General features: G+C 36.4%; 3 protein-coding genes across 4 annotated transcripts; 1 reads left to right on the top strand and 2 right to left on the bottom strand.

Moving 5' to 3' along the window:
• Positions 1 to 1,158: 1,158 nt before the first annotated feature.
• On the bottom strand, positions 1,159 to 4,260 carry LOC133303570 (protein NRT1/ PTR FAMILY 6.1). The gene is made up of 4 exons (XM_061503490.1): positions 3,771 to 4,260; positions 3,337 to 3,554; positions 2,613 to 3,193; positions 1,159 to 2,207 (listed from the first exon to the last, which is right to left on the bottom strand). The coding sequence occupies exons 1-4, from the start codon at positions 4,003 to 4,005 to the stop codon at positions 1,322 to 1,324; spliced, it is 1,920 nt and encodes a 639-aa protein (XP_061359474.1). The 5' UTR covers positions 4,006 to 4,260; the 3' UTR covers positions 1,159 to 1,321.
• A 1,290-nt stretch (positions 4,261 to 5,550) lies between these two features.
• On the bottom strand, positions 5,551 to 9,542 carry LOC133303564 (uncharacterized). The gene is made up of 7 exons (XM_061503484.1): positions 9,189 to 9,542; positions 7,945 to 8,116; positions 7,761 to 7,810; positions 7,026 to 7,326; positions 6,536 to 6,724; positions 6,247 to 6,429; positions 5,551 to 6,053 (listed from the first exon to the last, which is right to left on the bottom strand). The coding sequence occupies exons 1-7, from the start codon at positions 9,368 to 9,370 to the stop codon at positions 5,808 to 5,810; spliced, it is 1,323 nt and encodes a 440-aa protein (XP_061359468.1). The 5' UTR covers positions 9,371 to 9,542; the 3' UTR covers positions 5,551 to 5,807.
• Positions 9,543 to 10,622: 1,080 nt separating this feature from the next.
• On the top strand, positions 10,623 to 15,627 carry LOC133303568 (peptidyl-prolyl cis-trans isomerase FKBP19, chloroplastic). 2 transcript variants are annotated; one of them, XM_061503489.1, is made up of 11 exons: positions 10,623 to 10,780; positions 10,870 to 10,903; positions 10,978 to 11,103; positions 11,469 to 11,554; positions 11,632 to 11,682; positions 12,009 to 12,089; positions 12,179 to 12,223; positions 14,004 to 14,059; positions 14,474 to 14,549; positions 14,627 to 14,771; positions 15,437 to 15,627. In XM_061503489.1, the coding sequence occupies exons 1-10, from the start codon at positions 10,703 to 10,705 to the stop codon at positions 14,720 to 14,722; spliced, it is 729 nt and encodes a 242-aa protein (XP_061359473.1). In that variant the 5' UTR covers positions 10,623 to 10,702; the 3' UTR covers positions 14,723 to 14,771; positions 15,437 to 15,627. The 2 variants fall into 2 exon arrangements, 1 of the variants encoding a protein (XP_061359473.1); XR_009750489.1 differs by lacking the exon at positions 15,437 to 15,627 and having other exon boundaries at positions 14,466 to 14,549; positions 14,627 to 14,645.
• Positions 15,628 to 16,071: the final 444 nt, after the last annotated feature.

The following is a 16,071-nucleotide window of genomic DNA, read 5'->3' as shown; positions in this document are numbered from 1 at the left end:
TTACTTGATTGTCACGTTTGGAATTTTTTTTGCCAAAATGCCACGTCACAATATCGCTGGTCTGACAAGCGGGAATGAACTGGACACGTGTCAGCGTCTGAATGGTCAACCATTCTCGCTAGACTGCCCAGCTAGAATGACAGAATGCTGACACGTGGCAAAAGTACAGACATCCAGAGAATGCATGTACTTTTGCCACGTGCCAGCATTCTGTCATTCTAGTTGGGCAGCCCAGCGAGAATGGTTGACCATTCAGACGCTGACACGTGTCCAGTCCATTCCCGCTTGTCAGACCAGCGGGATCGTGACGTGGCATTTTGGCAATTTTTTTTTCAGACGTGACAATCAGGTAAATTTTTGCCCAAAAAGTGACAATATGGTCATTGTCCCAAAGAAGATGTATATTGTATTTTCCCGAAACCCAACTCTGTAACATTTATTTTTTATCGTGTTTGAAAAGTCAGAAAGGTGGGTTGGAGGTTAGTTTCATAAAATTACCCCATATTTCTAATAATATTTGTCAATCAACTAAATATAAAATCAGGAAACTTGAGCCAATATTTTCAATAATATTTTAGTCCACTAAACATCTTTTTGATAACTTTTTTGGGAAATTAATTTTCTTAGCATATTCATGTGAATTATAATTCCCGGAAACAAATAAATTCCTCCTATACCAAATGCCCCGTAGAAGGTGTGAAATTTCGACCGTGAAAATTCATTCGGAGAATTAAAAAACAAGAGACAATTGGGTCACAAACTAGGATAATTAATTATCAGTGACAATTGCCAAAAATTATTCATGCAAATATCAGTTTTTGTTTTGGACCAAGATCTTAGTTTAATCCGAGTAGACATTCAGGGTCCAGAAGAAGAATTTGCACAAAAGAAAATCTCAGGATTTTATTCCGGATTCTCTTCTCTTAGCACCAGCATAACTTGAGGGATTCATTCAAAAAATAATTAAGTTTATTTTAAATAGAATTCATGGAGATCATCCCCCCAAAATCTCATAGTAACTTTCAATAATCTGTACTTATTTTTTCTTTTTTTGTCAGCATCTTTTTCCATCTTTTCTTATGGAAAAAAACTAATAAAAGGGGTAGTACTATATGGATATTCGTATTGATTTCATTTTTCAAGATTGAGAATGACTCCAGAGGGTTTTAAATGGTTGACTCTGCCAATACACACACATATATATATATACATATACATATATTTGAGCATTAGTGTAATGAAAAATAAAATAGCCAATCAATCATTAATGAAGGTCAAGGATGGAACAAAGACTACACTTTCTGTTGGTATCAGCTCCTATTTAGCTAGCCACTGTTGTGGAGCTCCCTTTGTTTGCCATTTGATGTTTCTCCATCTCATAAACTTGCTGTGTCCTGTATTTGTATCTATGTGCTGAATATATGAAGATGCAGAAATTGATTAAACTCAAAGCTGTGAGAACCCAATAAAAGTAGTCAAACCTGCCAGTGTTTACGTTTTGTGACAACCAAGATTGTTGGTTTTTATCTGGCTTCCCCGTGACAGCTTTGATAATACTGTTTATTATAGTGGCAACAAAACAACCTAATCCACCAGCTAAAGCAGCATAAGCAGACCCTATACTCTTCATGGCATCAGGGGCTTCCTCATATAGGAATTCCAATAAACCAACAATACAAAATACTTCAGCTACACCAATGAGGCAGTACTGGATCAAAAGCCAGTATGCACTTAGGTTTGGCATTGCTGTGAGGAAAATAGCTTCATATCCATGTTGTGTTGCATAGTTTCTTCTATACCTCTCAAATATTGCAGCCCATGCCACAGATAAGATAGAAACTCCCAAGCCAATTCCTACTCTTTGAAGCTGAGATGCACCATGTGGATTACCAGTGATGCGTCTAAAGAGGGGGACAAAAATGGAGTAGTAGAGAGACAATATAAGAAATATGCTAAGGCCTGGGAACACAGGCATGCATGTTACTGGAAGTTTCAAATGACCTAAATGAGTGTTCAAAGTATATGCCTGCTGAACTGAGAGAGTGAGAAACTCAGTCAAGACCACGTTAAGCATGATTGTGCAAGCTGGTATGGGAATAAGTTTCAAAAGAATCTTGACCTCCTCTACTTGAGTCACAGTACAAAGCCTCCAAGGATTTGGATTAGCACCATCTTCTTTCAATTGCAGAGCTGCCTTGTCAAGAAACCTGATATAGGTATATATATAAAAAAATCTCACAAATGGTGCTTTAATTTGACATAATAATGTGAGAAAGGGAAACATTTTTCTTGTTGATTGAAAAGTAAAATAATTTGTCAAAATAATATGGTGAAACACTTATGGATGTGTGCATAAGTATCGAATCATCCCATGTGCGTTCAAGTCGCACACACCCTCCATGCGTGTCTTGCAGAGCGCGATACGTGACAGACGCGTGTTGACTTTTACACAAATCACGTATGAAAGTGATGCCTGACTTGAACAGGCACACCTTATTCACATCTCACCACATTGTTTGGCTTTTGAATTATCCCTTTTAGTATTAAATATGTCAAAAAGCCCAGAAATGGGAATAAATTCAACTGTGGAAACTGGAGATAATGGCTCTTACCTGAAATCATCAGTGTGAGCTATTTTTTGACTTCCCTTTATAGCAGAATGTCTGCCAGGAACCTCATACAACCCTATGAAGTCACTGCTAACAAATGGAGTGTTTCTCTTTCGAAATGCAGCAACCAAGACTTGAGCAACCCGAGTAAGAGGGCTACCTCCTGGCAACCTATGCCTGTATAAGGGAGTGCCCATGAAGAACACCATGTTAGATATTCCCATTGCAATTGCTAATGACCCAAATGCAGATCCCCATCCATATTTCATTTGGACATAGACTACTGCGGTGAATGCCACAATAGCCCCAATAGTCACAGAAAGGTAGAACAAGTTGAAAAATCTATCAAGATGGGACTTGTAATTTTTGCTTCTTTCATCAAATTGGTCAGCTCCAAAAGATGACACACAGGGCCTTATACCTGCAGCTCCAAACGCGGTAATGTAAAGAACCGTGTAGAGGTAAGTCATCTGCCACGGTTTTGCAGGCTCACAGTGACCCAAAAGCAGAGATAATTGGTCACACTCATCTTGGTTGGGAACAAAAATGCTCATTGTTGCACATAATGTTATTCCTGTTAAACCCTGTTTATAAAAATTGTCATGAAAGAAACGAATTTATGCTTGTCTTGTATTGTCATCAATATACATAACCATAGCAATATTATCCCAAAAACATATGTACTACACATGCTGTGATACATTTACATAGAGAGAGGGAACCATACCGCAAGATAGATTGTAGTGAAGATTGCTATTGTCCAGTAGCGTCCAAGATATGCATCTGCTAGAAAACCACCAAGCACGGATGAAGCTTGTGATATCCCCAAGAAATTGTTGACTGCGTTGGATGAACTTGTAAAAGGTCTATGCATCACATAAAACATAAAGGCCACCATGTTAACCGAAAGGCCAAAATAAGCCATTCTTTCTGCCATTTCATTTCCTACAACCACAGGAAGATACAAACTAGTTAATATTGTGTTCTTGTTCAACAAAATATGTGTCTTACATAAAAAGAGATAATCTAAATTAATTAATTAATCAAAATAAGATAAAATGGAAATGGAAATATATATATATATATATATATATATATATATATATATATATATATATATATATATATATGTATAGTGAAGATGGATTGTGTTGTGTATACCAAATATAAAGAAAGCAGCAATCCAACCACCAGTTTTTGAAAGATCAACAATGGATTTGCCATGGATATCAACTGGTGTGGATCCTGCTGTGTAGCCACGACCAAATGCCATCCTTCTATCCTCAGACTCAAGGAAAAAAATGCCAAGCTTCTTTCTGCTTATTGAAGTGCATGATGGTGTCCCCTCTTGTTGTGGTTGTGGGACTTCTGGTGACTTGATCTCTGAGGTATCCATTCACTCTTCTTACACACAACAAATGCTAGTTAGCCAGCACCAAATTCAACTTTCAGTTTTACAACACAAATAACATTATTGAAAGGGTCATGGATTCAGCTCTTCAGTGATGAAATATTATCAGCAATAGTAAGATTGGAAGACTAAGCATTCTGAAATGGACAATAAAACCACCAACTTCTACTTATGGATGTGATAAGGGCCTAATTAATTCTTCTCAAAGGTGAGGGTCCCTACACTCCCATATAGTGGAACTATTTTGTCAGAGTGTGACAGATAACTGAGATAAGTGGGAACTAAGTGACTTTTCGATTTATGTATGAAGGAATTGTTAGCACTAGATCTTTTCGATACAGTTAGGGAAAGGGACCATAATTAAAGGAAGGTTCAACTAACACGTGAAGATCCGTGGAAAACAGCCATGTTCAATTAATGTTAGTACAACATAAGTGGAAGCCATTGATGACAATGCATTTATGGTCCACCTGCTGAGGAGGCTGGAGCCATTGCTGTCATTGATTGTTTATGCAAGATTTTTGGGTTGGCTCAGCATGAAAATATGGATGCGCACTTAAATTTCTTTCTCGATTCGGAGGTTGGAGATTTGACATTTGTTGCTTGAATTTTATGCCTTTTTATTATTATTATTATTATTATTATTATGCTTCAACGATTGGATTGAATTTTACCACAAGTCCATAAATAATTTAACCTTTCACTTATCTCAATGGGCGATACTAACATACGTCAAGTGCAATATTCTTGGTCTGCATAAATTTTTCATTTGTACTCATGGCTGCATCTAAGTTAAAAAAATAAAGACTTCATATGGAAAACATGAATAACTCTGTAAGTTTTTCTGAACATAAATGTAGCACTAATATTACTAAAGGATCACATGATGGATTCTTTGATTTCCATTACAATAGGGACATAAAGGGCTAGGGTATCTTTACCTATGATTTTAAGAGCCAAATCTGGTATCTAAAATAACCAAGTACGGACATTTGTGCAAACCATTTTTTCTTCCTCTATTATTTTACTTTGATCTTCAATCTCTAGATGAAACAAACTTTCACGGGTGTTCTAGGGCCCCACAGGCGTTATAAGGCTTTACGGCTCTAAAGTGCCTCAAGTAGAAATACATCTGACCCTCCTATTGAGAGATTTAGATTGAAATGACACAAGTTTTCCTCTTCCGAAACTTACATATATCAGAAGAAATTCAGTAATAAGCATTTAATAAAATTATCTATAAAATAATGAACCAATCCCCGAGTTTTTCACCTACATTTTTTCAAATTGATCATAAAATGCAGCACCTGAGAAGGTATGAGAATGGTGTGAGAAACTTGCTGCCGTTATACTTGAAAGCATTTGTATGTTTTATATGCTTTAGATAGAATTGAAACATTTTTTTAAGTGAGACTAATCAATCCGTTGTGTGTTTTGAGAATCCTGCTAGTCTTGCTTGTTGCTTCTATTTGACAGATTTTGTTCGCTTGAAGTGACAGGCATGAATATACCCGTAACAATAATGACATCAAAACTGTGGAAGGTGGTTATTTCCTCTTAACATAAATGACATCATACACAACAATAATATCGAAAACCGCACACATGATACAGGGAAAGAAACAAACGCTTTACCAGAAGCGGACAATTTCTAATTTATACTGTATCACTATCGCCTAAATGATTCCGCGAAGCACATTTACAGCAGCACACAACGCACAGCCACTGCCTTTTATTAATCCATAAACGGCTTCATACATACCATCACAAACCTTAACGTTGACACTTCACAAGTTGACCAACTTAAGAGAGTTTGCCTTCTCTTGAAGGGAATCCAGTAGGCTTTCAAAGCTCTTCTTAAATGAATCCACTCCTTCAAGTTCAAGCTGGGAACCAACAAAGCTCCAGTCAATGCCCAATTTCTGGAGAGCATTGTATATCCCTTCAGCTTCCGATGCATTTGAATCTATTGTCCTGGATACAGTACCATGATCGATAAATGCTTGAAGGGCTTGGTCTGGCATGGTTGATACCTGGGAAGTAAGAAGATAATGCAATGAGATACAACAAAGATAAGTCAACTTCAAAAATCAAGGAACTTTGATTTCCAAGTTTGTCAAAAACAATCAAGGCCAAACCAAAAGCTCTTTAAAGCCAGTATTGGCATCAGATCAATTCCATGATAACTACAAGCAGATAGACGATGTGGAAAATAAGATGGTTTACAGTGTCAGGTCCAATGAGAGGAGCAACATATAAGGTGTCCGGATAGGCTGGATTCTTGACACTGGTTGAGGCCCAGAGGAGCCTTTGCTTCTTGGCCCCTTTTTTGGCGAGAGCTTCCCACCTTGGACCAGAAAATTTCTTTTGGTAGAGCTGGTAAGCCAGGGCTGCTTGGGCTACTGCTGCCTATAAAATTCAATGTGCCATGACATTAGCATATTTGATATCCAGAGGTGTAAAAAAATAAATCCGAAGACAAGAATTGGCAATTCAGCAAAGAAGAAGCAGTTACCTTCCCACGTAGATTAAGGGCCTCTGGGGTGCCAATTTTCTCAAGGATCTTGTCAATGAGAGTGTCCACTCGACTGACAAAGAAAGAGGCAACACTTGTGATTCTAGAGAGATCATTTAGCCCAGAAGCCTCAAGACCATCCAAGTATGCATCAATTACAGCTTCATATCTTGCAAGAGAGAATATAAGCTGTGGATACAAATACCAGAAACATATATTTATAATCCATCACATAGTAAAAGATATCAAAACAGATGGACACTCATCAAGACAGATTACTAAGAGATTTTCAACTTCCTTCTAGAAACTTCCTCACTTCTAACCAGTATGAGGTTAAAATAACAGTAAAATTCATTATTTTTGTGTTGACAATATCTAGGATTACTTATCCAGTACCCAACAACCCAACATAGAATACTGTACCATAACACTATATGATACTAATTTATTTAATTTGCAGACTATACGAAAAGATGTAGCACAAACTTACAGTCACATTCACACTTATCCCATTAGCAATGACTTCCTTAATTGAAGGGACACATGCAGCTGTAGCTGGAATCTTAATATACACGTTAGGGCGAGCAACCACTTTATGAAGCCATTTTGCAGCTTCTATGGTCCCCTCGGTATCATCAGCGAGCCTGGGAGATACTTCAACTGAAACATAGCCATCAGCGCCATCTGTTTGATCATAGATTGGTTCAAACAGTTTGCAAGCATCCTGAATGTCCTTCACTACGAGTTCCCAATATGCACTTTCAATGTCTTTCCCTGCTTGCACAAGTTCCCTGCATGATTGAGTAATATTGCTTCAGCTATAAGAGCAGGAAAGGAAACAGCTAGAGCTATATTGCAATAAACTACAAAGAATAGCACATCCATAAGACCAAAAAACACATTTTCCTTCGTTTACATCTTTTTCCGTGTAATAACAGTATCCATTTAGCACTGCAGCAAACACAACAGTACACTTAAGGCAGTGGAGAGCTGCCCCTCCCATGAAAAATAGGAACTGGGGAGCATTACATTAGTATAGTTTACTAAACTAAACATACTTTATGAAGAGACTGACACAACTACAAGTAATACATTGAATATACACACTATAGATAGACAAGCATGATCAGTGTTCATGACTCCATGGTTAAGTTCACCGTCCACCACACTGCAGTTCAAGTTTACAAGAAAAAATTTCAGTATTAGTAAAAGATATCGACGGTACCTGAACTGATCATTGTAAGCATTTGAAGACGAGATAGCTTTTTGAAAGATCTACAATCATGTATATAGACAGCGGATTAGAGTAGCAAAATCCAATAATAAAGAAAGCAAGAAATTACAACTCACAAGAAATGTTTGGAACATGTAATCTGTATTGATTTCTGTATCATTAAAATTATTATTACCGCAGGGTTGCTAGTGACGCCTCTGACACCACTAGCTATAAGAGGAAGCAGATCCGTAACAGGTCGGCAAAGATTATCATACCAAGGACTCTGCCCTTCTTTCTCATAAAGATCATGAAGTACTGTCCTCTTCGCAGGACTTCCATTACCACCAGCTTGGGAGCATCTAATCCTGCATGAACACAATCAACAATCAAAGAATTTTATCCTATAAGAGCTGTTTGGGAAACAAAAACAAAAGCCTCGTATCATTCATCAGTCAAATAACCGGAGCTATTTTACTATATATTTTTAAATTTGTGGTTCACCATGTTGGTTGTCAAAATATATATATACTGAATTTTAAAATAACTATACAGTTAGGGGAAAGTTATATGGGGAAGGATATTGTAACATCAACCAAGTTATGTTACTACCAATCAATCTCACCGTTAGATCGATTATGTTGATTCAACGGTTATATTTATTTACATCTTTGTATGGTCATGATTTCTCAAATTTAATACTTTATATCTATTTCCACCTTATGGTTATGATTTCTCATATTTAATGCTTTCGCTTTAATTATGAGGAATCATAACCATATAAAGATGGAAATAAATATAACCGTTGGATCAACATAATCAATTTAACGGTGAAATTGATTGGTAGTAACATGGTAGTAACACTGGTTGTTACAATATCCTTCACCAAGTTATATTCACAAACTTTTTGATTACAAACTCTTACAAACTATACTAAATATGACAGGTCATACTTTAATCAAGAATGTATGACCGGTAATAGTATAATTTGTAAAAAAAATGTGTAGTCAGATCCATCCCCCGTATATTTATAATTTCAATTTATATCCATAGTCTCATGATATGTTGGCACGAACAAGATTTATAAAAAGCAAAAGTTATACTTAACTTGTTCTAATGTGCAGAATTTCTAACTTGTATTATATTTTCGACCTACTAACTTTCCGCTACTCAAGTCGCAACCAACCAAACACGGCCTTACAAGACTCTTCGATAGTTACGATGATCATCGCAGTTCTTTTCATCTTCGGGAAAATAAATAAATAAATAAAAATAACTAACAGATTACATATATATAATAAGTCTTGCATATGATGTGAGAGATGATGTAAAATTGATTGAGATCACAAACGAAATATGCATGAATCATGATCTGGAAGAAGGTAAAAGAAAGAAAGAAAGTAAAAAACAAGTTATAAGTGCGATCAGATAAAAACTTACAGCGAAGAGGTTTTAAGAGGACGGGAGTGATGGATTCGCAGGGATGCAGAAAGGTTGGTTTTGAGATTGGTGGCACAAGGTTGGAAAGCGAGGAAGCACTTCTGAGAAGAAGATCTGGGGCGAAGCGCTTCTGATAAGGACACAGCTGGATTCGGCGTTGAGAGTTTCGAAACGGAAGCCATTGAAAATTGCAAGTCACAAAGGTGTTGGTGTGAGTGAAACTGTGTTGTGTTGTGGGGGATGTGATGATGCCATTTATTAGTAATATATTATATTATTTTAGTTTATAAGAGAGAGTTGGTAGAGAGAAAGTTGGTGCAGTGAACAGACACAGTGCACCTTTTCCATTGACCCAAAAGCCAGAGTCAGGGGTAACACTATACGGGATGCCATAGGGGTAATACAGGAAAATCACCGTTCTATTCGCAGCCTAGCCGCCATGTACTGTGCGTAATTGCTTACACAATGATTTTCGTTTCATGATTTAAAATAGGATTCGCCTTATCCGGTCCAGATAAATTATTGAGTTGATGTTTTTTTTTTTTTCGTACATTGTCAGGAGGTATCTCTGTTCAACCTTTTTCGGGCACCATGTCATTGGGGTACGGTCTGTTTGGGCTAGTTCCTCGTTGTAACAGTGGGTGCACTAAGCTTCGCAACCAGAAAAAGGACGAGACTAATCCCCTAACCGCTTATCCTCTGGTCCCAAAATTTTTCCAAGAAACTGCTTGAGGCAGGATTTGATAAGCAATCCCTTGGGAGCTCAGCTGCCAACTGAGCTACCCTTGGGAGTTTGGGTTGATGTTTTTTTAAGTTGCATGAAAATATGAAAGAACAAAAGTAGAAACAAATTAAGCGTGGATTATATATTTTATGGGATTTAAGTTTCTCCTTTAACATAAGAATAATCATTCCTACACTAACATCGAATCTTGTGCCAAATCTTTATACTTTTATATTTTTTTTCAAAACTGGTGGGACCCATCAATTATGTTTCACTCACATGAGATATCAATTCTCCTTTTAAAGAAGAAATGTTTAACCCATATTTTATATTATAAAAAGAAAAAAATTAATTGACACGAAAAATAAATTTGTGTAAGAAATTTTTTTGCTTTCTTATTGCATGAAAGTATAATTTCCCTAAATTATTACCGTTCTAAAAAAATTTGGGTGAATAAAATAAGAGTTTAAATTTGGTGATTTAACAGTTACGGTGATTTAACTCACAAATTAAGAGTTTAAATTTGGGTACTTGGGATCCATTTGGGTGATTTAACTCTAAATTATATTAACTCATTATTTCTAATTCATTTAAACTGAATAAATTACAAGTAGCCAAATTTAGTTAACTACAAGAACTCAATATATTGTGATTTAATTTTGAGGCATTTTAAGTAGCAAAATACTTGTATTGTATCACAAACATAACTGAAGTGAGTTGAAAGTTGTAACCATAGTTTTTGAGCATTATCTAAACATTGGTGCAGGCTCCACTCACCACAGTTACGGTTATGGCTTCAATTTTGTCCCTATCTATTGCTTCTCTTTCCTTCCACAAAGCTCAATCTCAATCTCAATCTCAATCTCTGGTGCGCGCTATTTCTACTTTCATTTTCCTTATTCTATTGCTACACTCATCTAATCCAAACACCAATGCTTTGTGAGTGATTCCTTTCAGGATTCCGAGAAAATTCCCGATTCTTCTTTCTCCGGTGCGTCAATGCTTTTTAATTCTCGAATGATTCAATTTTCTTTCTTATTTCTTATATGTCAACACCACTTTCAGGCAAAAGCAGCGGTGGTTCTTGTTTTGAGCGAAGAAAGATGGTTCTCTCTTCCGTCGGCATCATTGCCGGAACATTGTGCAACAATTCAAATCGTGGAATTGCTTTGGCAAATGAGTATGCTGACAGTAATTCTCTATGAAACTTTTCAACTTTTTTGTTTTGTTAACTTTACCCAATTTGTTGTGACAACTGAATTTGCATTTATAGATATTGTTGCATTAACTTAGGAGAATATAAAACATTGTCTATAGAAGAAGGCCATGTATTTGTGTATTTGTGTTTAGAAGGAAGATATCGGTTGTGTTATGTATGCGGTTATAAAGTGATGCAGTTGTGTTTGTGTCTTTAGTGAAGATGACATCTAGGCTGCTTCCTTATATTTTGTGATCATAAATCTGACACTGTTGAGCCTAATAGTATTAAAGAAAGTATTAAATAAGAAAAAGCATAACTACAAAGACTTGCAATGTGCACAATTTGTTGCATGCAGTGCCAGCCCTTAGAGGGAAGGATTATGGCAAGACAAAAATGCGATACCCAGACTACACAGAAACCGAATCAGGACTCCAATATAAGGTGATGCAGTACGCTGCAAATACTTTGTGGTTAGTCATGCTTTTTTTCTTAATTACTTATATACATCAAGAATGCAGGATTTGCGACCCGGAAGTGGCCCCAAACCCAAGAAGGGAGAGACTGTAGTGGTAAGGCACTGAATCGTTTGTTTTTTTGGTCTATTCTTAGAAGTCTAACATAGCCAATTATATTTGGAAATAGAGGTTCTGAATCAAAATGAAAACATTCTCTGGCTCAAATTTTCTTTTGTGATCTAGAATAATGGAATCTAGATAGCAAATTTTTTTGGTTCTCTGGAATGATTTTGGATGGGATAGCTTTTGGACAGATTTGACAACTTAAATGAAGGAAATTAGAGTAGCCTGTATTTCTCCAACTGGACTATTTCTGGACACTATTGTTCTCCTTTCAAATCAGATAACTGAAGCAACTTTTGGCTTCAAATTCCATTCAGGTAGATTGGGATGGCTACACCATAGGTTATTATGGCCGTATATTTGAAGCCCGGAATAAAACGAAAGGTGGTTCCTTTGAGGTATTAAATGCTTTGCATCTCCTAAATGGACACTGTGGAAGTGATTGATTATTACAACACACCTGTTGTGCTGTTTTTCTAACATGCAGGGTGATGACAAGGATTTTTTCAAATTCAAAATAGGATCTCAAGAGGTGAGAGACCTCATCATTTAATGATTAATGTAGTTTCTTGCAACTTGAATAGGATCTTTGTTATAGGTTGTGAACACTACTTCATGAACAATGTTTACATTGTTTGCTGCTGTGTGTGGAAACAAGTGATGCAGGATGCACTAAGGTAAAAAAAGCATAAGTTCAAAAATCAAAACTGAAGGTCCTACTAGGTCATAATTATTTCGGGTTACTAGGATTAAAATGCTATTTCTTTTGTTAATTAATTATATATTTTATGTCCTTGGGGTATTTTAGTAATTTTGTATTTCCAGAAATGGAAAAGGGATTTTAGGGTTTTCTCCCCTGGTAACTGATACCCTGTACAAGATGAAGGATCTACAGGGAAACCCCTTTGTACAAATAAGTGTCGGTCCTTTGTGTTGCTGTTTTATTCTTTAATGCATGTGCTACTCTTGGTCGACATATTGTGTGATAGCATTGTTTGGTTCCACTCCTATAACAAAATTATAAGTGATACAGCATGCTTTTTTTGGGTTAAACCACGAGGTGTCCCCACACCCTTTGGGTCTGGGACTAAACTCTACTTGAACATCGGCTTTGCCCTGGCCACAAGGTGCTTCCTTTGGTGTGATACACATTTTTTTGTGATACTTGTCTTTAACTGAATTCATCACAACTGCTAGTTCACTAATATTAGTCCACTTGAGGAAAAAGGAAAGGTACTAGAATTACATTCGAGAGAAACTAGGAGTTTCTTCAAGAATCTTGCCAAAAAGGAACTTGCAAAAATGTTTAGTTCAGTAAACTTGTACTATTTGTGATACTTCCTTTTGACTTAATTCTTCACAACTCTTAAGATAAGGATATTTAGAGTGGACAAAATTAAAGAAACAATCACAAAGCCTTATTCCCACTATGTGGGGTTGACTAATGGATTCTAGCAAGCCATTGAACTAGTTCTTGTATCATATATTTATGAAGCCCCATGTACCCAAATCCTTCTTATTAGTTTCCCTTTCCCACCATGCCTTTTTTTGGTGTCACTCTGCCTCTTTTAAGGGGCATCATGTGTTATTTCACTTCTTGTCAAGTGAATTTGTAGTGCATCTTCTTACTTGTCCAAATCATCTGAAACAGTTTTTCATTAGGAGCCAATCCAACCTTCTTCCCAGTGATCTCATTCCTAATCTTATCCATCTTGGTATGCCCACCCACTCATTGCAATATCTTTTTTTTTTCCTTTTTTTTGTGATATTCATCTTTTGCTTATTATTGTTGTTCACCGTCAAGCATTTATATGCACTCTACAATCACACAAAATATTCTCCACTTCATCCATCCTGCTTGGATATGATGTGTGCAATCTATCCTTCTGTCATTTTGTAGGAGAAACAGTAAGAAAAAGTAGAAAAAAGGGAAAAAATTGCTTTCAGAATTAGAGAGAGAGAGAGAAAGAGAGAGCCAAAAATGAAATTTAAATAAGAAGCTCATATAACGTAGTTACATTACCAAAGAAACTCAAATACGAATATTATCATTTTAAGTTTTTTTAAGGTTGAAAAGTTGGAACAATATGTCCTTGATTGCCTTGAAATACTTCTTAGTTATATCCCCTACATCACGCTTCTAGTTGTAATGCTTCACTGTTAAATTGCCAATGGACATTACTGTTGGATACTATAACTTATTAAGCACTCAATTGTGGCTTAATTTCTGGGTCTATGATACTTGCTTTTTAGTTAAATCTACGCAAGTGGAGGCTCTGAAGACTGATCTGTTACGTACTTTGAGTGTTCAGGTAATACCAGCTTTTGAAGAGGCTGTTTCTGGCATGGCTCTTGGGGGAATTAGAAGGTGCTGCGTCTATATTTCAAGAAACATTCATCTCATACTCTTACTGAATTGTTATGGGCTAGTTTTTTTGTGCCTTCACAAACGCCTGAACTTTGTGTGTTTTGAGAAGAGTAGTATTTTGAATAACATGTTGTTGGAATATCTCGCCAACAATTGGCGTGCTTTATTTTATTGAACCGCAACTTCTATCAATTCAAACTCTGGATTTGGAAGAATTCTCAACACCCTGACTTTCCTGGGTTCAAATTGTAAATCACTAGGCATATTTAGTTCAGGATCTTCTGTTTAAATCTTGTAATCCCTAAAAAATTTGAATATGGTTTTAAACTTAGAAAAATGTATTTTGGGTTCATATACTCCAGAAAAAATACGGGGAGAGAAATGCAAATTTCACTATGTTTGTCAGTGATGCAGGATAGTTGTGCCCCCAGAACTTGGATATCCTGAGAATGATTTCAATAAGAGTGGCCCAAGGCCAACAACATTCTCGGTAAGAGTCAAGTGTATTTTTATCAGTCACTTTCCGAATGGATTCTGAGGAAGATGCAATGCAATTATGTTTTTCAGGGCCAACGAGCCTTGGATTTTGTGCTAAGGAACCAAGGGTTGATAGACAAGACTCTCTTGTTTGATATTGAGCTGTTGAAGATTGTTCCTAACTGATTTGTCAAATTCTGTATTGACTCCGGAATATCACCGTCAGAATATTAAGGTGAGTTTCTCTGTCATCACTCATCAGTATTTTCCGTAGTATATGTTGGGCATTATAAAAATGAATTTAAAAGCAGGAAAACCAGTGAACTAATGAAAACTGTATTATTTTGTCCAGAGTTGCATTTTCAAGGCTTGTTGGAATACAAAACACAAGAAAAGGATATTTAAATGACTGAATGTAACATTAAGCCCCCAGCCTTATGAAAGGCCTACCCGAAAACCCAGAACTTCTCTTCACAATTTTTCCCTAACCCGTTTTACTCCTTCACTGCCTTTTAAAAGCTTTCCCCTCCCATTCTGCCTTTTGGTCTTCTCTTCCTCTTTCCTCCAACTCAGTAGTCTCATAATTGCAAGATTGGTCTGCAATTGATTCTTTGTTAGTCCCCATGTCATTAATGGATCTTTCATTCCCCTTGTTATCCCTCCTAGTGCCATGCTTCAAATTTTCTAGAATAAGTAATAGGCCTAACAATATAACTTGCGGGTATTTTCTAATTTAAATTTGTTCTCGGTGCTGAAAGATGATCATCTGTCTTACAATCAGTTTGTTGAACAGCAATCTTAAAGATATGAAGTATAATATTGCGAGCAGCTAGAGCTACAGTTGACTTTAAATTTTTAATGCCTTCTCATTGTATTCACTAACATGTTTTTTGGTTGTAGGCCTTCCTACTTGCAGAGGATAGGAGGATCCATGTCCAGTCCTATGGTCATTTTGTTAACATTGATATTTGATGCTTGCTGACTGAAATATTTGTGGCCCGAAAAATATATACTACGAGTTGTATGTATATTGTAGTCTTGTTCGTTGTTGGTTTCTACAGTAATAACATTTAGTGCAACATTAAAAGAAATTCTCCCTCACCTCCAAAAGAAAAAAGAAATTCTCCCTCAACTATTGCAAACTTGGATTTACTGTGTACATGGGAAGGAACATCATATAATCAATTAGAAATTAGTTATACTAATGGTTAGCAGAAAAGGATACTGTTACTGCAACGTAACAGCTGTTGTGGTTTATACCATGGGTGGTTTTGCTGCAGATAGAGCGTTTCCATCACATCACTTTTATTCTTCCTTAGATCATTTTCCATGTCAACTTCAATACTTTCAAAAGCCGCAATCCTTACCATAATATGAGAACTGAACAACTAGCTAGAATTCACTGAAACTGGGATAATTTCCAATTACAAACGGAGCTTCAAGTTAAAACAACAGTGCTATCAGCAACTTTCTGGTTCCCCATTTTTCTTCTCTGAATTAGACATTTCATAAAAAAAATAAAGTCCTGAGAAACA

Source organism: Gastrolobium bilobum, unplaced genomic scaffold (genome assembly GCF_033153095.1).
Source record: "Gastrolobium bilobum isolate Gb01-03AN ecotype WA unplaced genomic scaffold, APGP_CSIRO_Gbil_v1 utg23698, whole genome shotgun sequence".
NCBI classification, from domain to species: domain Eukaryota; kingdom Viridiplantae; phylum Streptophyta; class Magnoliopsida; order Fabales; family Fabaceae; genus Gastrolobium; species Gastrolobium bilobum.
The sequence above is the reverse complement of the archived record's forward strand: the minus strand, read 5'-3'. Positions and strand labels throughout refer to the sequence as shown.